Genomic DNA, 26,511 nt, shown 5'->3' on the forward strand with positions numbered 1-26,511 from the left:
GCTAACTGAATTTGTGCAATTGGCCTGCAATCCAGTAAGGGATTTTTTATCTTGCAATTAGTGGCATCTGCTGCACCTAGGATATGCCAGAGTAGATTTGCAAGAGCAACTGTGGTGTTCCAGTTCTTGCCGGTTGTAACACAATTTGACGCTGCTTAAAATACGAAAAGCATAGGAGCTAACGTTGAGGTAGGTCCGAGCATTCGAAATGACCTTTTTTGTACCGGGAAAGGCTACTTACTACCCAATTGCTCGTTGCAGCTTAACTATAATATCGTAAAATATAGGATAGATTGAACAGACTAAGCAACAATGAATACTGAAGACTTTCCTTACGAATTGATATGATTAGCACAGATACAAGTTTTAAACAAAGAAAACTAACCAAAGCTTTCTTTCGTAAAAATATAAAACGGTCTAAGTTCCAGGTGTTATTTTTTGTAGTTGCTATATAAATGATTGCTATATAAATGAAATATTAATGAAAATAAAATATAAATGAAACTTTATTTTCAGCTACGTTTTGAGGTAAATTTTCTATCGGTTATTTACGTCTCTAAAATTCTATTTTATTTCGGTTATCACATCTCTAAATTATCAATGCGATTGTATCAAGCGGCACCATTGACTTGTACATTTGACTTTAAAAGTGAAATTTATTCTTATCATATGCATGCGTGTTATCTTCGCATTTTAATTTATCTATTAAAAATGTTGCATAAAACGATTTTGTTCGATAAAAATACATTCGAACTGAAACCGTAATTCTTTTCTTCCAATTACAGTTCTTGCCCCTCAGTTCGAAGTCTAGTCAGATAAATAGCAGCGGAAAGGGTACAATGGGAACAAATGCACCTGAGAAAATCTGTTGCAATTTAATATTTTCGTGCTATCAAGAAAATTTAGGCTACCTGAAGAGAGCTCTTAAATGTCGGTAAGTTAATATTAATTTCTAATTTTAGAAAGAAAATAATTTAGACGAATTATTATGATCCATTCTTATTCGGAGTAAATGTGTTGTGTTGTTGTGACTAATCTCACTGTCTGATCTCTTCAGAACAAATTCACGAAATTCTTCGTGGTGAAGGGTACACGATTACGCCTGTAGTTGGCAAAAGGTCTAGGCACCATATAGGTGGTAGCAAAATTTGCCAGATCCAACACTATTTTGAGCGACAGCACGCCAGAGGCTGAGTTCGAGTTCTTCCATTCCTCTTACCGTGTTACTAAACCACACGAGAGGATTTTCGGCGAGCCATATTTCGAATACTTTTGGCTCTCATATATTTAGGGTGTCTCCCATGCAGGAAGGACACTGTAGTTTACAAGCATCCATGCCTTTTCAGCGATTTGTACCCGGGCCTTTCGGTATGCCAGTCAGAGTCATTAACCATAATTTCATTTGGCTGGTATTTGGAGCAAATAAAATGCATGGATTGCTTAATTAGTGATGATTTAAGTAGGAATGTTCAACATTGAAGTATCAAACATATCTCATCAAAATAGTTTCCGAATTCTAAGGTAAACTTCTTTGAAGTAGGTATTTTGAATTCTGCGAAGCAAAATATTTTAAAAGTTACTAAATCAATATTCTATATGAATTGTATATATCTATATTTACATGTATTGTAATATTAGAATATTACATTTTATATATATGATATATATATATATAAATTCAAGATGTAATAATGTATGTAAAACAGACAGGATTCTATAATTCAGGATGTAATAATACGTTAATATGTATATATTGCCTTCTTCAAGCGACGGTTTCCTACCCCATTTCCTTCTCTCACGGGGAGTGTTTTTTCAATTTGATGGAACTTTCAAGAAACATTTTCAGTTTAAATCATTATTATTTTTTTAAGTACAAATGCTTTCAAAGAAGCATTTTAAATAAACATATAAAATGTAATATTCTAATATTACAAAAATTTAAACAATGAAGTTTTAAACTTCTTAGAATGTATATTTTTAGTTGTGAGATGCTTGGATCCAACGACTTAAACTGTCAGCATTTTGATGGTGTTTTCCCTTTCTATGTGCAACTTCTTAGTTAAAAGGTTGTAAGATATGCTAATCGTAATAGTCTAGGATTATAGTCCTAGTGTTTTTATCCAACCATACTAGACGATTATGGATCAGTTTGAAGAATAGACTTATGAGTTCGATCTAGGTAGAATTTTAATTTTTGTACTGCAAAGATAATGGCAATACACTCCCTTTCGGTTGTACTGTACTTTTGTTCAGTAGGTGAAAACGTTTTGCTAAGAAATATTATTGGATGTTCTTCGCATTCAGCATTTATCTCTGATAAAACAAGGCCAATGCCAATATTCGAAGCGTCGCACGGAACGATAAATGCCTGAGAAAAGTTTGGACTGTATAAGATTGGATTTTGTGTTAACCGTTTTTTGAGTTCATCAAAAGCGTTTTGGCAGTCATCGGTCCAGTTTATGGTTGAGCTGCAACATTTTCCTTTTAATAAAGCTATCAGTGGTGCAGAAAGCACAAAACATTCAGAAATATACCTTCGATAATACCCAGCAAGTCCTAAAAATGACCAGACCTGTGTTTTCGTGGTACATTTAGGGAAGTCCTTTATGGCTTGGATTTTTATTTATGCTGGTCTTCTTTGACCTTGTCCTACTACATGACCTACATATTTGACAGTCGTATGAGTAAACTGACATTTTGAAGGCTTAATATGCAGTTTAGCAATTTTCATCTTCTCCAAAATAATTTCTAAGTGCTTCAAATGTTCTTCCCAGGTTTGCGAGTATAATGCAACATCGTCAATATAGAGTACAGCAAATTCTTCACAGTTTCTTAATAATTGTACCATCAAGCGGCTAAAATCGTATGGTGCATTTTTTAGCCCGAAAGGTAACCTTAAGGGTTCAAATGTTCCAAAAACTTGTCAAAAAAGCAGCTGGGCTCGTTTAGTTAGTGGGATCTGCCAGTAAACTCGAGTAAGATCTAGAACGGTTATATATCTGGCAGATAACACCTTGTTCCACTAAATGTTCAATGTTTGGTAAGGAAAATATTGTGTCCTAGTTACCTTATTCAAGCGACGGCAATCAATGCATGGTCTTGCCTCTTTTCCAGGGACTTCAATGAGTATGAGTCAGAGGTAAAATCCGATTCACCTGGTTCTATTACTTTGAGTTTTATCATCTTTCCTAAATCAGTTTTTAAAATCTCGGTTTGTCTGGCAGACATCCGATAAGTTTTTGCGCATATTGGTCTTTTTGCTCCGCTATGTTATGTTAGACAAAAGACTATATCATGTTAAGGTCAGTACATCCTGGTTCATTAGAGATAATACAGGAATACGTGTACATCAACTGCTTTAAATGTTTTCGTTGGTTTTAGTGAATTCAACTGGATGCCTTGCAAAACTTCGGACATTTCAGTATCTGCGCTATAATTTAGACTCAGTATTTCATTTTCGTAGCCGTTTATCCTGTCTTCTAAACATAGCAAGTTTATATTTTCTGCTCGTTGAAAATACGGTTTCAGCATATTAATGTGGTACACCTGAGTTTTATTATTGTCGGGAACTCGATTACATAATTTGTCTCTGATAATTGTTGAATTATTTTTCCACGACCTACCCATTTAACTAATAGTTTGTTTGGCTTTGTTGTAAAGAGAGAAGTAGAGGGCGCTGCTTGGCAGTAGCGTAATGCATGTAAGTAGAAACAAAATGTCGTTTGATTAGGCAACATGATTTCTGTGAAGGTAGTCCACCTAACAATAGGACAGTTGTAAATATGTAAATATAATGGATAATAAATAGTATTAGAAAAACTGAACCACCGGATGTTTTGTGATTGCTCTACGGGCCGCCATGGATAAATGCTGTCTCGTCGCAGGCTTCGATGGAGCTACAACTAGAACTAAGTGTCCTTCTTGAAATTTACGTTCTACGGCTTTGCGATCCTACCAGAATTTTTGCCTTTCTTTGGCTTCTTTCATATGCTGGATATATATAATCGAATGAGGAATGTTCTTGACATTTCCTCATTCGATTCATTAGTTCAAAAATATAGTCCACTACTATATTCTCTTCCTCTTCTTTACCAGATAATGTTTCATACAATAGCATAATTGGAGTTCTTAAGTTTCTGCCATGAACAAATTCTGCGGGTGAGAAACCGACTCGAAGAATTTACATAAGACATAAGACTCGAAGAATTCTTTTTAAAGTTCTATGCATCCTCTCTACAGGATTGCTTTGTGGGTAATAAACAGAACTTCGCACAACTTTAATTCCGAATTTTTCTAGGAAATTCGATGTCAGCGTACTCGTAAAAGATGTGGATTGATCGGTTTGGACCTCCTTTGGAAATTCCATTCGACTGAATATTTGAAGAAAACATAAACAATCAGGGTTGAACAAAGATTTGCGACAGAAACTGCATTCGGATATTTTGAAGACATGCAGATTGTCTCAGATTCTCTTAATTCCCAAAAAGGGTGGCTGACCTTAAATGGCCTACGATCACCTTAAATGGCAGTAGACAAAAAATCGCACCACAGCTTAACTACCTGGGGTTAATTTTTGATGAAAAATTAAACTGGATCCACCACGTGATAGAGACGAAAAACGGACTGCAATAATAACTGCCAAGCTCAGACAGATGCAGGGCTATCGTTGGGGACTGAACCCACATATATTAAAAACTATGTATCTAACAGTAATCGAAAAGATTGCAACCTATGCAGCAGTAGTCTGGGCTATTCCAATGCAGGGATGAAAAGTAAAGCACCTGCAAAGCGTGCAACGTCCCTTTACATTGGCCATGACGAGGGCATATCGTACCACCTCAACCAACGCACTCAGCGTCCTTGCCAGCGTCCACTACATCTCAAAGCCCTGCACGAAGCTACCATACAGAAGGTAAAGCAGCTACAGCAAGCCGCCTTTCTGGATGAAATAAATTACTCCCCAACGGATTATGAGAGACTACTGCAACATCTAGAACTACACCCATCTCAGCAGGGACAGGGTGTCAATATCTACCTAAAAGAAGACAGACACCCACCTGCCACTGCTCTCAAGATTTTTACAGACGGTTCCAAATTAGATAACAGCGCGCTGGTAGCTTACAACAACGATGCAAAAAATTTTCAATGGAAGGGACGTATGCACGATAACAATAGTGTGTTCCAGGCCGAAGGTACAGCGCTGGCAAAGGCCATAGCCTACGTCAATACTACTGGAGTCACCACTGCCACTGTTATCACAGACAGCCTCTCTGTTCTACATTCCACCAAAAATGTGAAACAGGCCTCTATGATCATAAACAAGATACAACAAACTCTTCGCGAAAGTTTTCATAAAAAATCCACCTAGTAGGGACAAAAGAACACGCGGGGGATGCAGAAAATGAAGTTGCAGACGCACTGGTTAAGGAAGCAGCGAATAATAAGGATGCTGAACAACTCAATATAGACTGGCCACTCTCCCACTTGAAGCGAGTAATTAACTTACAAATTCTCTCCAAGTGGCAAGAAGAATAGAACACTGATAGAACCGGTAGAAGGACGCACTATCACATGTTTTATGTAAATCCTGCACGACAAGTCACTAGCTCGCAACTATTCAGATTTATCTCAGGGCACGGACCCTTTCCTGTCTTTTTCCAACGCACACGGATATATGCATCTGTGGTGAGACGGGAACGCCCGAACAATATCTAACTACATGCCCTCTGACAAGAGAGTATCACATAAAAATGCCCACAACAAATGTTCAAGCCTTCGTAAAGTATTTAGTTAAGCAAAAACATCTCGTAAGGAAAATTATGAAAATGATGGACTTATTATTCAACAATGGGATTAACTTATGTCAGGTGACATAATTACCCAAGATATCTAATTGCTATAAGTTAAAATAATATCTCCACGGTAGTGACTTAATGTGACGGATGTTGTCTTAACACTTCAGCAAGTACAGTGCTATCCAGTTATAGTATAGACTTGTATACAATAGAATTTCACAAAAGTAAGGGGTAGTGCAGAGGGTATTTTGGCTACACGGGACATTATGTACGTATGGACAGCCAATACAAAGTGTAAATTATGTAATCCAATTTACAACAACGGTAAATGTCTTAAACCATATGTACAGTAAATGCAATGTGCACCTAAAATTTAACAAGAGTATACCATAATCATGCAGTAAGCGCATGTGATGTACTGCACACAGTGGTAATTTAGTATATGTATAATCTTGTGTATGAAATATTGTAATATTAATGAATACACCATATGCCATCTAATGAAATGAATAGTTTATCAATTCTAACAAACGTATATCTAACGTAATGTGGATAGCGCATCTAATGGTCTAACACATGAGTCTTTATTGTCAAATAAATATAAATCTAATGTGAACTGCACACCTAATAGCATTATAAACTAGCATTTCATGTAATCTGTTTGGAATTCTTCTGTAACACAAAATGGATTGTATATGTGTACATAAATTCAGAATACTCAGCATATCTACTATAATGTATAAAAGGATATTAACCATGGCAGTGAACCCCATCGGATGCTCTGGATAATGGTGGACGTGGTGCTGTACTGATTAACCACTATGGTAAAGGAACAGTGTCCACGTTTTCCGTCACTCACTCACTCACTCTCCCTAAGACCGAAGAACTTCGGGGTTAAATACCGCTGTTCTTCATTGTGTATTCAGACGTGATTCTAAAACTACGTTCTGGCTGGAAGTGTAAGTTGAAGTTATAAATCGATAGGAAAGGAACTTTAACTCAAAATGTAACTGTTAATAAAATTACCACAATCCTTACAGCTTCTAATACTCTTTTGATGAAGTATTCACTCTTCACTTTATCTATGATGGCTCTAATTCTTTTGGTACCGTAATAATTTATGAGGGAATTGTAAGAGAAAGATTACGACTGTTGTCGGGAGATGTTTGCTCCTGGAATTCAGGAAGTAGCTCGAGGTATTTATATAAAGTCTGACCCAAGAGGTCATCATTCGTGAATATTGCTGCTTTTCTATCACTTCTCTCGTAAGATTGCCTAACCCTGAAGCGTTTCCTCTTTTTATTGACACTAGAATTCTTCTAATTTCTGAGTTTAAAAAGTGTATGTTAGTTTTGTGGGCCAAGAGGTGTTCTCGGGGTTTCTCGGATTTTTGCCTCTTGTTCTGAGTCTTCTTGTGCGTTATCTTGGTGATATTGTTTACTAAATATTAAATTTTTGATGGAAAAAACGATAACGATATAAGATTTACTTTTCTGTTATAGCAAATAAAATTTGATGCACAGAAAAGAGATAACCGAATTATTCTGGTTTTTTATATATCCGGATCCGCTGTGGTGAAGGCTAATCCTAACATTTGACCTTCTACTCTACATGCATATAAGGAAGAGAAAATTAAAATTAAAAAAATTAAAATTGAAACTGACAAATTCAACTTCATATTGATCATTTATATCTATATATAATGCATCTTAACCTAAGCTTGCATTTCGTCTAGATTTAGACATACGTATATTTGTTTTAGAAAATTAATAAAATTTACTTATATTCTTTTAAATAAAATTATATTTTCTCTTTCAGTGAATAATGTCTGGCAAAAGAGCGAATCACAGTAAAAAGGTAATTTCCGTTTATTTTGGATAAAATATGTGATATTATTAGAAAAAATATCTAAAATCTCGAATAATAATATTTCCCGCATAATTAATTTTAGTTCTTCTAAAATTAGCTATATGTGATATTCTTATTCAACAACATTATTTGTCTTATTTCAGTTTAATAATATGTAATATTTCCGCTTGCAAAGCAAAATCAGGTATTTCTTCCTTACCTGTATGCTGGATCTATGAATTTTATACATTCGCTCAAATTAAGAATTTTTTAAAAACAATTCAAGGAAATTTCAAATTAGGTTTCAGTTATGCAATTAATAAGCATAACTTTACCGTAGTGAAATTGCAAATTTCTCTCCTTCCATAAGTTATTTATAATATTGTAATGAATATTATCTAGGAAATTTAAGAAAATGATATTTAAGCTATTTGCTGAATATTCATTTCACGATTTTCTTTCCAAATTTGCAGTTTTCTGTATAGAATGCAATAGACTTATTATGTCATAATTATAATTAATAATTTTTGTGCGTTGTAATTACTTAAAATAATTTCCAACAGAATTATTTCAGTGTTCAAGTGCAAAATATTTCGAGTGTAGGTATCTATGCATGTGCAGAGGTTCGCCAAAATTTCCTTTTGAATCCATTTTACAATCCGTTTTGGAAAGAAGAATCTTTTAATTTGTCTTTTGTCCGTACGTACGCATATCACCTCCCCAAAAAAGAGTCAAAGGTATTTTGGGAACGGTGAAAATGGATATTTCCATTGAACTATGACACCCAAAACTTTTCGTAATTATAATACTTCTTTGCCTCGTTCAAGGGAGTAAAAAATCGATGTATCAAGCACGCAGTAAACAACGTTTGATTGTTGTTCTTGCATGTAATGCAAACGACAGTGATAAACATCGTCCCTTGGGTGATCGTTACGTGCAAAAACTCTTTTCTTTTAAGAACATAAATATAATTTTACCTTGCATATTTTCTTCTCATAAGAAGTTTCGATCAGGAATTCATCATTTCGTAAATGGTTTTAATGGTCTAAATGTTAAGGTTCATCCGCCCCCCTCCAAATTCAAAAAGTCTTCAACATTTGGATAAAGACATTATTTTTCTTATGAACAAGTGTTATCTCAAGCGATCTGTGAAGGTTGTCTTTCGTGCTGCTGAAACACAGACGGAAATGTCAGTTATCCTGATGACAAGTTAGATGGAAACAACAATACCATTTCACCAGATAAATGGTATACTGTACAAGACATTGAAAGCCTTAGGGCAAGACGATGTTGCCCTGTGTGCTCTAGTGGAATGTGATGTACAAGCAAGTACTGTCTGAGGTGCAAGAAGTCTCATCAGAAGAAATTGTCGAGGACAGTATCATTCTGCCCACCCACCAAGAAGTGTTACACGCCTTGGACACTTTAGAACGTTTTGTTTCAACATCCGATTGACCGCTAATTTTACGAAAGCCATAGGTACGGTTGACCGTGAAGTCTTCAAGCATTTACGTTCCTCTCTGAGACAGAGCAATATATAGAAAAGCTTCTTCAGTAAAACATGTAACATTTTCTTAGCTACAGTACAGTAATGAGATACATTCCGATGACCTCGTTGATCACGTGACTTATGTAAACCTTTTGTAAACAAACAATGCAGATGACCTCAGGTGACTTATGTACAGCTAATGCAAACAAGCAAAGTCATTCTTCCTCTTCTTCTCTTGCGGAATGTATCTCATTAATGTAATATTATAGAGTTTCTGTTCTGACATACGTAATATACCCTACTACGTGTGCATATATATACTGTATGGTTCCTGCGTAGATCAAGCTGTTTTTCAAAATTAAAATTAGAGTCCTCAGTTAACAGGAATTGTTTAAACACCAGCTCTTGATTTTTCGGTCGCTTGGGATTTATATTAACGAGCGTCTATTGTAAATAACCGCTAGTAGTGCATATTCAACGGTCACACAAGTAGAACCTTCTATTTATTTAAGAGTTAAATAAAAGAGTAATTTTAACCTTCTTAAGGCTTGATCATTTCTTTTAGACTAAAGCAATAACTCGCTTCCAGCGTAGTAGGGTCTTCAGGACTTTGACGCAAGCTTATAGACACTGTAGTACTCTACAAATGTTTTACCCCAAATGTACTCTTATGGTCACTGGAGGCTCTACCACAACACGAATTACCCTATACACAATAAGTATAAAAAATAATACTCAAATTAAATGATTTTATTTTTTTAACTGAGTGAGTTATAAAATAAATAAAGTAAGATTAGACAGCCTGTAGAATCATTAGATTATTTTGAAGCAGAAGACATGAAAATGAGCAAATCCGTCGCCGAGACTTGGACCTGGACCTCTCAAATACGCGCCGAGTGTGCTAACCGTTGCACCACAAAGTCATGCGGAAAGAAGGGAGAAAATACCTTATATACTCCCCCTTTTAAAGAGCGACTGGGAATTAGGGGACCCAATCGTCACATCCTGGATTTGAAGAATCATCATCCACCACCTTTAGTTTAGTTCTGGTTAACCTGGTTAATCACCTGTTTAGTTCTGGCGCCATTGTAGAGTCATAAGGCTATTTTGATGCTGGAGTAGTGAAACATGTGCAGTGCCGTCGCCGGGACTCGAACCTGGACCTCTCGAATAAGTACCGAGTGTGCTATCATTACATCACAAAGCCATGCAGAAAGGAGGGAAAACATACCTTCTAAGTCACCTTCAACTTGAAAGGTCAACTTAAGATTAGCTTGCAAATTTATTTAATTCAAGATGGGGAATCTTAATAACACAAGAGCTAGTATTTAAAAAAACAGTCAAATTTCCCCAAGTAACAATTAAATTTGATTTGGTAAAACGTAGGCGCGGATTCGATTGATAAATTTAGGTCAATAATAATCCTAAGAGAACCATTTTGGCTGGACAGATCCTGTAGAATCTAATTTTACTCCAAACTTCTTTTGCTTCCCAATCTTAGTTTCAAGCCTGAGACCTTTTGTTGCTAAATTTATGCATTTCTTGGTAAAGCAGTTGAGGCGAAAGAAGAAAACAGAAGTAATTTTTAACAAATTAATTAAATTGATTAATTTTAGACTAACTTTACAACTCTCATCCACTCATTGTGCATTGGGTTGTCTGAAAGGTCATAGCTATGCTCTTCAGTGCTTATGCTACCTATGCTTCTTCTTCTTTTTCTATGCTTTTCAAAGGTCCTTTATTTATATAAAGAACAATGATCAAACAATAGTATACCCTGTTTTGTTATACAACGTTTTGCTTCTTTTAATGAGCTTCTTAAATCTCTGACCGGAAGGGCCGTATATATGCGGCCTATAATATTTTTGTAATAGCTTTACGAGCGTATATATACGTGTATATTGAAATCGGTCCAAGAAATTAAGACAACATATGAAAAGTACATAAATACAAATTTAAAATAGTAGAGACATTTTGGAATTAAAATAGAGAAATTCTTTCTCGTGGCAGTTATAGAAAATTTGGGCTTTCTTAGTGAAATCCCGTGACTGTTTTAATTCCTTATTTGCAAAAGAATCTAACTTTGTCATCGAAAAGTTGAATAAAGCTCTGATATACGGCCTCACCTGAAATGAAGAAAGAAATTTTATAGACAGCGAAGTGAAAAGCGAAACAAGTGAGGGCTCTGGATCAGGCAAGTATGATTACACGGCAACTCTTTTCATCTAAAATAGAATAATTTTTATCAGTGATCAAAATTTTGTGTGGTCTTGTTTCCAAGCTCCTACCACCAAGCACCAACAAGTCATCAACAAGTCAGTTCCAAGCACCAACAAATCATCAACAAGGTCAGTTCCAAGCACCAACAAGTCATCAACAAGTCAGTTCCAAGCACCAACAAGTCATCAACAAGTCAGTTCCAAACACCAACAAGTCATCAAGTCATCAACAAGTCAGTTCCAAGCACCAACAAGTCATCAACAAGTCAGTTCCAAGCACCAACAAGTCAGTTCGAATGTGAGCTGTTACCAGTTTCAACGATTCCATCTTACAGAAACTTCCAGACCTCACTAATCGCACAGGAACTGCTTTCCTTCCCGATAAATAACGCGAGACCACACACATGTCTGATGACATGACAAAAGTTATTGGATTTTGGGGGAAAAGTGTTGCCACGAGTGTTCTAGTTCCCTGAACTTGCGGCCTTAGATTTTCGCTCTCTTCAGAATTTCGTTTGGGATGAGGCCGTAATTCAGAGATGCCGTAAATCAACACCTTATTCAGTTTTTTGTTGGTAAAGCTAGGTTCTTTTGTGAATGAGAAACCAGGAAGCGAGTTAAAAGAAGGCAAACATTTATGGAACAACTCAGGGCAATATACTATCGTTGTTCTTTATGTAAATAATTGGATCTTTGAAAAACATGGAAAAAATGCGCCATGATTTTTCAGACCATTTATGTTTGTAACTATATCTTTAAGTAATTAACGCTATATATTAAATTCCTCTTAGACGCCGAAATCCGAGATTTTGAAGTATATTATTAACTCTCTGCATACTGGTGAGCATTCCCATATGCTCTATTTCGTGAACAAGGCAGAAGATATATTCGAGATTAAATTCGTCAACAGAAGAAGCTCACAGTGGAAAGAAAAAGATATCAGTCTCTTTAGGGTAAGTTTTTATTATTAGTAATAATCCCAAAATCCGTGGAATGTTTACATAGCACAAAAATGTGCAGTAATGAAATTAGCTTAATTTTATATCAGTCATCAAATTCTAGTTATTCATTAAATTCTAATTGTTTATAGTAGCTTATATATTCGTCGACAAAATGTAAAATAAAAGAAAGTAGTAATCATTTAGAGTATCTACACGCAGATTACTTCTTAAAGTAGTAATCGTTTAGAGCATCTACACGCAGATTACTTCTTAAAGTAGTAATTGTTTAGAGCATCTACACGCAGATTACTTCTTAGCGTATACCATTTTGGATCTTGTAGAGAGATAAGTTACTATGCTAAAATATTTACTTTTGTATAACGTTACTGACTCTTGTATGATGTCAGCACGACACAGCAGGTTTAGTAACAGAACGTAAGAAACTTAAAAGAGGAAATTTATCAATTTATTTAATTGCAATTAATTTTAAAAGCATAAATTGCATTAGATTTTTATAATAAAAATTGAGTATTTACGCCAAAGCTATGTACGCAATATTGACTTTTCAAAACAAAACAAAAGAAAAATTAGATCAGATAAAAAAACATCTGAAAGATTTAAGGTTTTATATTAAGCTCATACGGGCGTTTTTTTCATTGACATGTTTCGAGAGCATTTGGGCTAATGCTACATTCGGCTAAAATATTTAAAAACAGCATATCTTTAGAATTTCCGATAGACATTCTCGCTCGCGGGAGATAAAAATGTTTATTCCCAGTAGTGTTGCCACTGCTCGCTTTAAAAACGCTCTAGTTTTAATCAGAAATTCCTTTCCGAGATTTTTAAATAAAAGGTGTTTTTTTTTAAATATGAAATAGAAAAATAAAACAAATTGAAAATTCGGATTCCAGGTGCCCATGTTCGAGGAGAGGTCTACATTATTTATGTATATTCTTCATTATTTTAGTTTCTTTAAAAATATAATACGAGGCTACACTATTCGGTGGCAACAATCTGAAAAGTGATGCAGCCGAACGATATAATATATATAATGATTCGACGCAAAATGCTGCTTTAAAGATTAATAGCCTTTTTGGGTTAACGCCTATTTGGTCAAAAATTTCCGTGACGAGATAAGCCAAAAACATTCTGCTATTCTGAAAATTGTTGTAACGTTTCGTATTCTATGGAAACATAAAATGTAGGAAGCGGCTGAAGGCTTTATGTGAATCATCACAATGCCTTGTAAGTGTACCACACAAACTGACAAATGGTGTAAAGGACTCTTCAGCTCAAATATAATTTAACAGAAGGAACCCCTCGGGCTTACAGAATATAGCCAGCCGCTCGTGCGTACAGAATATAGCCAGCCGCTCGTGCTTACAGAATATAGCCAGCCGCTCGTCTTTACAGAATATAGCCAGTAGCTCGTGCTTACAGAATATAGCCAGCCACTCCTCTTTACAGAATATAGCCAGCCGCTCGTGCTTACAGAATATAGCAAGCCACTCGTCTTTACAGAATATAGCTAGCCGCTCGTGCTTACAGAATATAACCAGCCGCTCGTGCTTGCAGAATATAGCCAGCCGCTTGTCTTTACAGAATATAGCCAGCCGCTCGTGCTTGCAGAATATAGCCAGTCGCTCATGCTTACAGAATATAGCAAGCCACTCGTCTTTACAGAATATAGCCAACCGCTCGTCTTTAAAGAATATAACCAGCCGCTCGTGCTTGCAGAATATAGCCAGTCGCTTGTCTTTACAGAATATAGCTATCCGCTCGTGCTTACAGAATATAACCAGCCGCTCGTGCTTGCAGAATATAGCCAGCCGCTTGTCTTTACAGAATATAGCCAGCCACTCGTGCTTACAGAATATAGCCAGCCGCTCGTGCTTACAGAATATAGCCAGCCGCTCGTGCTTACAGAATATAGCCAGCTGCTCGTGCTTACAGAATATAACCAGCCGCTCGTGCTTGCAGAATATAGCCAGACGCTTGCCTTTACAGAATATAGCAAGCCACTCGTGCTTACAGAATATAGCCAGCAGTTTATGGCTTAAATCAAAGATATTGGATTGGCTTAAGTAAGCAAACAAAGTTTGCCTAACCGCTACATAATTAAAATCACCCGCAAGTTGGTTCTGACCTAAAGCTCGGCGCGCGCCACCAAATAGCCCCAACTAAATAGCCCTGAAAAATAACTCACGACAAAACAGCATGTGAGAGAATAGAAAAAATGTGATGAGTACACTACACGACTTCCTTGCAAGGTATGTTAAATTATACCCATCTTTTGCTGCATTTCATTTAAACTTATATCCTCGAATTTCATTAGAGATATAGTTAGTTCTCGTTAACTCAGTACTCACTCCACGGCAGGGCAAAAATATATAAAACCTCAAAATACCTTTGTAGTGTTCCTTTCCTTTTATCTAATAACTAAGTGTTGAGGCACCTAATGAAAAGCTAAGCGAATTATCTCTTAAGGGGGCTCATACACATTAAACCCCTTATGATCTTCGAATATAAGACTGTTGCAAGAATTGAGATATTTTATTTATTTTAAAAACAATTACTTTCAGCTTTTTACAGCTGACTACATAACATAGCTGCTTTGGAAAATAATAACCGAAACGTTTCTGTTGCCACAAATATTTTTGAAATTTAAACCGCTTTGTGACATAATTTTTCGTCCTGTTTCCACCTTCAGCTCATGATATTTTAAGAATGTCTAATTGTACATAATTGAAATTTAATGGAATTTTTGTATGGGAATTATTTGCTAACTAAACCAAAAATCTGATAAATATTTTAATATTAAAAAAAAATTATGCACGAAAACATTACAGTTTTTTTAAATAAAATACATTTTATAAACTCAACTCCAAATAAAATAAAAAAAAAAATTAACATGAAATTCTTAGACGTTTTGTTTCACAGTAGTTTCCAAATGTTATAAAAGCTATATATTAAATATGGAATTAAATTATATAACAGAATATTTTAAACTGTGCCCGTAAGGTGGAAACATGACGAAAAAGTTTGTCACAAAGCGGATTAAATTGTAAAAATATTTGTGGCAACACAACCTTTCTGATTACTATTTCAGAAAGCAGCTATATTATGTAGTCAGCTGTAAACGGTTGGTAGTAATTGCTTTTAAAATAAATAAGTTATCCCAATTCTTGCAACAGTCACCTATTCGAACATCTTATGGGTTTTAGGGTGTATCAGTCTCCTTTTTCAGAAATAGAAACGTGAACCCACAAAGTGTTAATTACCCTTTATTGCTGAAAATAAAGATATACAGTCGGTTCAGGACGTACAGCAAAGCCTCCACTGGGGTTTAAACTCAAAAGTGTAAGAAATAAGAACTTAACTAATGACTAACTAAAGAGATTTAGCCGAAGCTAAGACAAGTCTAAACTAGTTTACCTCTAAAATATCGAATTGTCTAACGAAGCTATCAAGGGCCTGCAATATGGCAGAGCATAGTAACTGCTTAGACAGACGTGGCCAAAAGGCAAACGCGAGCTAGTCAAAAACTCTGCTACTCTCTCTTGCAATCAGTGGAACTTTGACTTTAATACTGCTCCTTCTCATTAATTTTAATGCGATTCTAAAAACTTATTCTGGTAAGGAATTTGTAAGCTGAAACTAGGACAGATAGGAAAGGTGCATAAAAATAACTGTTATAAACTGAGGATAAACATTTATCAAAAATTGAAAAATATAGAAATATATAAAACACCAAATATACTTGAAACAATTTAGAAAATAAAACAATTTTTACAATTAAAATTAGAGTTTCTACGCAAAAACAAGCAATTAGGCCAACGGGCAAGAGGGCATACTTTTCGGTGCACAAAACCGAATGCTTACTTTTCGTCCCACTCGGCAAAAAGACACTGAAGCTGCAGAAGCTGACTTAATTCACTATTCTACTAAGTTTTAAATGTAAACAAATATCGCAGCTATGGTAAAAAATATTAGGATTAGCCGCACTTAACCCTCGCACCGCGTACTTTTTTTATATCAAAATAGGTTAAAAAATTGCGTAATTTTTATTACATATTTCAAATCTGCATACATTTTTGAGTTAAAATATATAAAAATTATTTTGTAAAAGAGTTTTTTTTCAATATAGCATTAGCTCATAGAAAAAGGTTGTCAGAATACTGAAATTGAAGAATAATGATATAAAAGGAAAATTTTGAAAATTAATATTGGTTAAATTGTGATTTATTTTATTAAAATACAAAGGTAAAACATATATACTAATGAAAATATTTGCATAATGTAATATTTTGCATATCAATTTTGCACCACTGTCGAACGTTTTCAGTGGTTTCAGTGGTGTCGAATGGTTTCACCACTGTCGAACGTAACTGTCGAAATTGAATTTTTAGATTCATCACTATCTGCAGAGTCATCCGAGAAATTCTCACCAGTTTCGATAATATAACTATCTTCAATATACTTGAAATCAGTGTCAGAACTATTATCAGTGTCGGAAATATCGTCAGGAATATAGGTTAAATCAACTCACGAAACGCTTCCTGCCAGACATCTTTGAGCTCTGAAAAGCGCGCGCAAAATGCTACATTACGTATTCTTGTATATTCGGCAGAAATGTAGACAAGTAACGCCATCTGTTAGCCCACATCTAAATAAACAATTAAACATTACCGAAAAGCCGAAAGGAAACCTTGAACTTGGAAAGAGCGGCAAAAATAGTTAAATAGACGGCAAAAATTCATCCCCGCGGAAATTGCGGGTTGCGCAAATTTTGCCACTTTTACGTTGCCAGTGGACATCGCGGGATGCGCTGCGAGAGGGTTAAACAACTTTTAAATTGTTGATAATCCTACAGCTATTGCATGCAGATTAACTAAAGGCATAAAAACGTAACCAGAAGATAAGAACAACACAGCTGAATCATTTTAAAAGCAAAAATTACACAATTTAATAACAATAAAAAAAACAGAGTATGCATATATATATATATTTACATACTCTTGGTGCGGCCGATTGCAACCAAAAAGGGAGGTGCACAACAACGTTACAGCAGTCCTATATACAGAATTTTAACGCTGAGGACACTCGTTTTTGAGTTATGCGAGATACATACATACACATGTACGTACGTATGTACTCGGCACAAAAAATCTCTTCTGAATCCATTTTATATCAGTTTTATAATTCGTTTTAGATACGACAGTAAATGTACACCATTTTGTCCATTCATCTACTCATTTCTATCCAAATAATTTCTCAAAAATTTAAACACAACCAAACAATTTTATTCTACCGAAATAATTTTATACAGCTGTTGCCACTCAAAGCAAAACTAAAAGGAAATTAATATCACACTGGTTGAATGTATATGAACTATGCTATACTTAACATACTGTCACCTTTTGATAAAGGTTATCAAAACAAATATTTAATTAAACTAAAATTTAACCTAAAAGTCCATTTTGAATTTCACTTAAAAGTCTATTTTAAAGTTCAAAGTCCTTGAATTTAGAAGGCTATAGCTCGACCATTTCTAGTAACTTTCTCTTTCCATATCTCTTGAAGACTCGTAGGGATATTTTCTTTTTCTTTATCTGCCTTTTGACCTTTTGAGGATTTCCTTCAGATTCTGGTTGTACTTCCAGTGGATATAAGCGTTGAATTGGTCTTAGAATCTCTCCATTCGATGGCTTAACTTTAACCAGTCTGACGTTATTGGCTTTAATTATATCTTCTTTTAACGACTCCTCGAACACATTATTATATGGATGATATTTTCCTTCCATTTTTAACTTAGTTGTTGTTTTTTCTAGTCTTCTTTCAGCTATATATTTATACTCAGGAATATTTTTGTCATGTACCCATGGCAATTTCACTTCATATCTTCCCTCCTCATCTTTTCTTAAATTTGCCATAAAATGATCGTTTACGACCTTATCAATTTCACTTCTAGATCTAGGGATCTGTAATGCCAATGGCTTCTAATTCCCAAAGGTTTCTGATATCGTGATTGTGAATTAAGAGGTAACAACAGCAGCGATAGAATTTTCACCTCCAGTTGTTGGCGATTTACCCATAAAAACCCATCCGAGCAGTGTTTCCATGGCAAAAATGCCTATACTTAATTTCTGTATTTTTCCTGTATAAATATTTCCTGCAAAGTCTGAGCCTATCAAAAGATCAATCTGCGGGTTGACACAATCAACACCTGTGATATAAATTCCCTTTTTACCTAATTCTGATATCCAAGGTCCTTTCTGTAGACTAGGTACAGATCCACAAATTATAGGCTGATGTAACACAGGAATCTTGCAGCTATAACCAGTATGCAGATTCTCAACAGTTATTTTATATTTATTATGATTCATATCAGATGTCCTTCCTCCAGGCAAAACATGTGTTAATTTTTATGAGCTTCTGATCTTATTCCTAAGGATTCTACTGTTGATTTTAAAACATAGGAATATTCATATCCAGTATCGATCAACGCTCGAAGATGAAGTTTCTTTCCTTCATGAATGGCAACCACTAAAGTTTAAAGCAAAACTCTTCCTGAATTGCCTGTTGAAGAAAGAGTGCTAATTTCACAATTTTCTTGATTGCACTCGACAGGAACTTTTGATTTCTGCTTAAATTCTGGACAACAAACAATGTATCGCTTCCTACCACAAAACATGCATAGAACTTTACTTTTACAATTTTTAGCTCGATGGTTTGTTTTCAAACACGTAAAGCAACATTTTTTCTGTTTCATAATTTTCAATTTTTCATCATGACTTAAATTTTGTGCTTTATAGCAATCTTTGCTTTGATGAGATTTTTCACAGAAAATACAATTTACAACATTATTGTTATTTATTAACAGTAGTTAATTACTACTGCAATAAATAACAGTTGTTATTTATTGCAGTAGATATAGTAATATCTTCCCTATCCTAATGAACTTTTCTATAGGGATCTCTTTGCTTCATACCTGACTTTTCTAGAGTTATTCTTTCTTCCCCTTCGACCTCAGCCCTTAGAAAATTTAAAAGTTGGCTCAGTCTTACACTATATGATTTCTCTTCATTTACTGAGTTTCTCAACCAAACTCCCAATACGTCTTCTGGAATACACGACTCCACAAGCGTGAAGAGCATTGCAGAACATTTGTCTGAGGTCATCCCAATGGATTGTGATGATCTGAGGTGGGATTCAAGTTTGTCATATAATTGAGTCATACTAAGCCTTGATTTGGTAGCATTTTTAACAACTAAACTCACGAACATAGCATTCCACTAACAATTCCTCACTGCCAAATCTTGCTTTGAGGCTTTCAATCGCTTTTGTACAATTTTCTGCCGTAGGTGGATAGCTATCGATGATCTCTTCCGCTCTTGTACCTGGCTACATACACTGTATTAAATATCGGAATTTGTCTTCCAATTCCATTTCTTTAAGATCGTGAATTCTTTTAAACTGACTCCAGAAACACAATCATTCTTTAACTTCACCACTAAATTTCATTAGTTCAAGTTTGGGAAGTTTTATTCTTGATTTTTCATTACTTAATATATTCCTGTTTGGTTGTAATTTACTTTCTATAAAGAATTGACGCAAACTATAGCTTTATCAAATTTGACTTTATATTCTTTTACAGATTCAAAGGTGCTACTTTGGTAGACGGTTGCACGGATTTTTGGCGATTTACGTTGGCGCAATTGTTGGCGCGATTTTTACAATCGTCAGCCATCTTGAAAAACGCTGTTTTTACGCATAGTAAAGTATTCGAAACTTAAAAAAAAATAAATATCGTTAAAAGTAATGGATTAATTTTTTGTTGAAAATGTCGTTTTTTAAGACGGCAGGCAAGTGTAAATAAATACATTTACTATGAGTATAAAATACTAAAGTAAGGCTATTATTATTTTCATATAGCAAAAAAGAGAATAAAAACACCGCTATAAAACATTATGCCAACGTTTAATTAGATTAAAATATTACTGAAATTGAATATCGAATTAAAAACCATCCTACCAACATTTAAAAGAATTCGAATATTATTAAATTCAAATACTTTAAAATACGTTATATAAAATATAATTAACATTAAAACATATGTGACAATAATTATCTCAGCAATTTTTGAAAATAGTGTATTAATTTTTTTAACAAAAATTGAAGTATACAATTATAAAATAAAAGAAAAATATGTACTTACATTTTTTTGAGTAATTTAACTTCTTGTTTATTGAAAAGTATCACAAAAAAAATCGAAATCATAATTGAATGGGCTCTTTTAACCATCTTCATCTGTTATCGACATATCTCGCACTTCATTGAAGAAGCAATTAGCGAAATTTCCTCCAAAAATTTAAAATAAATTTCCTCTGACGCTATTAACAATTTAAAAATAAATCTTTGATTATGAAAGACAGGTTGGCCAAAATATGGTCTCAAAGGGCAATTTTTTTATTCTAATACCAATAATTCTTGGTAATTACCAATAACAAGATTGATCTTCGAAACGGAGATATCCATTCCATTTGAAATCTGAGGAATTCGAAGAGATGAATAATAAAATTTTAAAATGGCGCGGTAATGCACAAAATATTCAGTAACCAATCAAGGAACTGATTACGTCACGCATAGAATTAAAATTATTTAAATAATCATTCATAATAAAGTCATTTTTAAAACAAATGCAAAATTAAATTGTACTTTAATACTTAACAGCCATAAATAATGTTTAAAACATTAGATTAAATTTATTGATATTAATAAAACCAATTACTTTTTAAGTAAGGTGACGTCATTGATTACATCATCCACAACACAAAATTATATAAAATATTATAAACAACAAAATTTTTATTTCAAATAAAAATATAAAGTTAAATTGATTTTTAATATTTAGAAGCCATAAATAATGTTTGAAACACGGAAGTTATGCATAATAAAACGCATTATTTTGTTAATAAAATGACAAAGTATCGGTTACCCTAAATAACTTATCCAGCAATGGGTTTACCATAAGTTGTATTACTCTCCAAAAGAAAAATCGCCAAAAAAAAACGCCAAAATCCGTGCAACCGTCTACCAAAGTAGCACCACCCTCAGTACGTGATTAAATATAAGAGGTGAGTACTTTATCTAAGAAATACTTAATTGAATTTTTGTGTTTGGTTTGCAATGGAGCATCTTATTAAGAAGTGAGCTCCGTTACGAACATCGGTGCTACTTTGGTAGACAATTGCACGGATTTTTGGCGATTTACGTTGGCGCAATTATTGGCGCGATTTTTACAATCGTCAGCCATCTTGAAAAATGCTGTTTTTACGCATAGTAAAGTATTCGAAACTTAAAAAAAAAAAGTAATATCGTTAAAAGTAATGGATTAATTTTTTGTTGAAAATGTCGTTTTTTAAGATGGCAGGCAAGTGTAAATAAATACATTTACTATGAGTATAAAATACTAAAGTAAGGCTATTATTACTTTCATATAGCAAAAAAGAGAATAAAAACACCGGTATAAAAACATTGTGCCAACGTTTAATTAGATTAAAATATTACTGAAATTGAATATCGAATTAAAAACCATTCTACCAACATTTAAAAGAATTAGAATATCATTAAATTCAAATACTTTAAAATACGTTATATAGAATATAATTAACATTAAAACATATGGACAATATTCTCAGTAATTTTTGAAAATAGTGTATTAATTTTTTAAACAGTATACAATTATAAAATAAAAGAAAAATATGTCCTTAAATTTTTTTTAGTCATTTAACATGCTGTTTATTGATAAGTACCACAAAAAAATCGGAATCATAATTTAGATAACATTTTTGAAGGTATCTTTGAAGGAATTCGAAGATATGAATTAAATTTTAAAACCGCGCAGAAATGCACATATTGTCAGTAACCAATCAGGGAGCTGATTACAGCTCGTTAATGCACAAATATTCTATAACCAGTCAGAGAGCTTATTACATCACGCCTAGAATTAAAAATATTTAAAAATTCATACATAATAAAACCATTTTTTAAAAAAATGCAAAATTAAATTGTATTTTAATATTTAAGAGCCATAAATAATGTTTAAAACATTAGATTAAATTTATACATATTAAAACCAATTACTTTTAAAGTAAGGTGACGTCATTGATTACATCATCCACAACATAAAATTTCATAAAATACGATAAACAATAAAATTTTTATTTCAAATAAAAGTGCAAAATTAAATTGATTTTTAATATTTAGAAGCCATAAATAATATTTAAAACACGGAATTTATGCACAATAAAACACATTATTTTTTAAATAAATTGACAACAAAGTATCGGTTACCATAAATAACAATGCAGCAATGGGTTTACCATAAGTTGTATTACTCGCCAAAAGAAAATCGCCAAAAAATCGCCAAAATCCGTGCAACCGTCTACCAAAGTAGCACCCTGAGGGTCACCAAATATTAGATACAGTAAATGTACACCATTTTGTCCATTCATCAACTCATTTCTACCTAAATAATCTCTCAATTTAAACAAAACCAAACAAGTTTATTCTACCAAAATAATTTTTACAGCTGTTGCCACTCAAAGCAAAACTAAAAGGAAATTAATATTACACTGGTTGAATGTACTACATGAACTATGCTATATTTAACAATTCGGTTGGTTAAAAGAGTCCTTTATTCTGTCCTTGCTCACAGATGTGACGCAAAAACATTTTAAATTTGCATTCGATAGCGGACAAAATGAATATTTTCGTCGTAATATGATACCTGGAATTTTTCGTGATTACAGTACTTCATTTACTTCATACAAGGAAGTAAAAAGATTATGAAATCGAAAACGAATGATTGACGATTTTAAATGATATTGAACTCTTATTAAATTCCATTCAAATTTTTAATTCTATAGAATATATGCTATAGAATGCCATTTTCTGACCCCACTAATTTATTTGATTTAAAGTATTAAATTCTAAATCGGAAAATTATTATATACTGAAATCAAATGGTTTATATTTTTGAATAATATTACATTATTATTAAATCTCTCCTAATTTCTTAATTTGTTAATTAATATTGTTAAATATAATACTTACGAAAATTGTTTGTAATAATAATAACATGCTTTCAGGCACTGGATGCATTATTTGGACGATTCGAAAGGGAACCCAATTACGAAACACAATGTAAAGTCAGAGCGAGGGCAAATTTGAGTGGTTTATGCAAAAGAGGTCTATTAGAATACCGTGGAATACTGCAAGATAAAGCCACTAAGATAAGACGATACAGGATTCTGAAACGCGTTGAAGGAAGTGAGTTCTACTTTAATACACATACATACAAGTATATATATATATAAAGGTAAAAGATATAAAATTCTTTTTTCTTGAATTCTTACTTTAAAAAAAAAAAAAATAAAGCACTCACAAATCATCACATGACGATGACATCGTAGACATGCGTTTTCAGTTTCTAAAAATTCGCGTATTCACATAATGATTTGCGATCGCAAGAAGGGATCAATTAACTAATAGATTTTGCTGAAAAATGAGAAGGAAATTTAAGAATTCAGAAACCGAAAATGGGTCAAAAAATAATGCTAATTACACTGGTGTGCAAAAATTAAGGACGAGACGGTTTTTTTTTCAATATAACTTTGTACAAAAGCTTTCCAAGTCAACACATTTAATACCGTAAGATCCCCAATACGTAAGGACATGAGTAATGTAAGCAACACTTACTGAAAGAGAAATCAGAGGGATAAAAAGAAGCTTTATTGAAAAAGTAGCAGGAAGCGCAATGCGACTGAAGGCCGAAACATCTCTGTGATGGGTGTCCAGCCAGAAATATCCGGTCCTTAATAGGGGATAATGATCTCCCTTGACTGCTAGGCAGGCTTCACAGCGTCTGCCCGTGCTGAGAATGAGGGTGTCAATGAGTTGTTGAGGCATTGCTGCCCATTCGTCTTGCAGCGCCAATCGAAGCTCCGGAATCGTTACTGGTGGTAAGGTACGAGCTGCCAAGCGTTTGCCTAGAAAATCCCATACATGCTCGATGGGATTGAGATCCGGAGATCGTGCCGGCCAATCCATACGTTCAATATCCTCACTCTCTAAGAGCTGTTCGGCAGCTACTGTGCGATTACATGATGCATTGTCGTCCATGAAAAGGAACTGCGGACCCATAGCGCCTCTAAAAAGACGCACATATGGAAGAAGAATCTCGTTACAATAACGGGTCCCGTTGACTGAACCTGCGTCGAAGATGTAAAGGTCTGTACGACTACCAAGCATGATGCCTCCCCAAACGAGAACACCGCCACCTCCCTACCTGTCCCTTTCAATGATGTTCGAGGGATGATTGCGGCTTCCCCACTCTCTCCAGATGAGTATGCGATGAGAATCGCTACTCAGACTGAATCTGCTCTCACCTGTAAAGAGTACTCGTCCCCATTCATTGTCTCTCCAATTCCGGTGTTCCCGGCACCACAGAGAACGCCTTCTCCGATGGGCAGGCGTTAGAGGTACACACCGTACAGGGCGTCGTGCAAACAGACCACCACCGTGCAGTCTTCTGGCCACGGTAAAACGCGATATCGGTCGTCCAGTCGCCTGTGTCGTGTGTCTAGCGATTTCTCCCACTGTCTTCCTCCTGTTTCTTCTGGCCTGTAAGGCAATATACCGGTCATCTGCGGGTGTGGTTCCTCGTGGACGACCACTACTAAACCCCCGGATAGCTGTTCCTGTAGTTTGAAATTGTCCCCAAAGTCGTGAAACGATGCTGTGAGCAATTCCGAACTCTGCAGCCACACTTGTCACACTGCGGCCTTCCTCCAACTTCCCAATGATTTGACCTCGGGTAAAAGCATCCAGATGTCGTCTAACAGATTGATTATTCACCATTTCTCGCTGAGGCAGCAACTCGGTGTGATTTTAACTGCTATACGGCGTGCAATCTCTTTGCCAGAAATACTGATCTTACACCGACAACATGCTTTATACTACTCAGACACTCCCCCATTACGTCTACCTGCATATCTGCGCATGTGCTACCGTACATCACCTTACTTAATCTCCTGATTGGTCTTTCTGTCCGCTCTGCCTCTTCGTTCAGCTGATATGCTAATTTTTCGACTTCGTCCTTAATTTTTGGACACCAGTGTATAATAGCTTATAGAATTTTGAACTTACATAGTGAAAAGTTGTTCATTATAAAGTTTTACTGGTAAATGTTTCGTGAAAAATGTAGTCTAAAAAATTAGAAGAACGAAAATGAGTAATTGCATGTAGTATCAAAATTGTTTAATTTATTATCAAATTATAAAATTCTGTTAACTTCTCAAAGTAGCATCAATTTTCTACTTATTCGCGCGTTTTCGCCCGCGATGGTTTCGTCTGCAACCGTATAAATCAGTAATTACATCTTATACGTAAATGTGTTATTAAAAATATACACGTTTCAAATTTGATGATGTTTACATATTTACATATGTGGGCTGATGTATCCAATTAGCGTCTTTGAATCTCAAAGTTTGCTTCTGAATTTTTCAGCAAAACATTAATAGCTAATTCAAAACATGAAAAAATAAAAATATTCCTTCTTGCTCTCACAAATCATTATGCGAATCTGCATTTTCAACTTTAAAGCCTGAAAAACGCGTGTGTGCGATGTTATCGTCATGCGGTGATTTGTAGATGCTTTTATCTACCATGGTATTTTGGATTACGATGTTCTTAAAATGCGAAGATTTTTAACCGCTTTATTTTCGACGGCGATATGTAAGCACGATTGTAAATTATTTATTGTTATTAGACAAAATATCTATTGAGAAAATGGCAACAGCTAATTTCTGAATGTCGTTCTATTTATAATTTTAAAAATATATATTGAGATGATGTACGCTTGAAATGTTTAACGGTACGATGCAGTAAGTACGTTTGTTATGTTATGTACGTTTACGTTTACGAATACGTTACATGTAAGTTATTAAGATTTATCTTTAAATAAATGTTTGTTTGTCTTCGAATGTAAGCACGACTGTAAATTATTTATTGTTATTAGACAAAATATCTATTGAGAAAATGGCAACAGCTAATTTCTGAATGTCGTTCTATTTATAATTTTAAAAATATATATTGAGATGATGTACGCTTGAAATGTTTAACGGTACAATGCAGTAAGTATGTTTGTTATGTTA

General features: G+C 34.4%; 1 protein-coding gene across 1 annotated transcript in view; it reads left to right on the plus strand.

Annotated features, from left to right (window-relative positions):
- Positions 1-802: 802 nt before the first annotated feature.
- The window catches only part of LOC118195936 (uncharacterized), a 51,832-nt gene continuing 26,123 nt past the window's right edge, over positions 803-26,511 (plus strand). Inside the window, exons 1-4 of the mRNA XM_085812098.1 lie at positions 803-934; positions 7,614-7,652; positions 12,143-12,304; positions 23,446-23,626. Of these exons, the coding sequence (XP_085668224.1) occupies positions 7,620-7,652; positions 12,143-12,304; positions 23,446-23,626 (376 nt within the window). The 5' untranslated portion in view covers positions 803-934; positions 7,614-7,619. The remainder of the gene's footprint in view (positions 935-7,613; positions 7,653-12,142; positions 12,305-23,445; positions 23,627-26,511) is intronic.

Source organism: Stegodyphus dumicola, chromosome 2 (genome assembly GCF_044657685.1).
Source record: "Stegodyphus dumicola isolate Sdum_Otavi_A_Nest chromosome 2, ASM4465768v1".
Taxonomy (NCBI): domain Eukaryota; kingdom Metazoa; phylum Arthropoda; class Arachnida; order Araneae; family Eresidae; genus Stegodyphus; species Stegodyphus dumicola.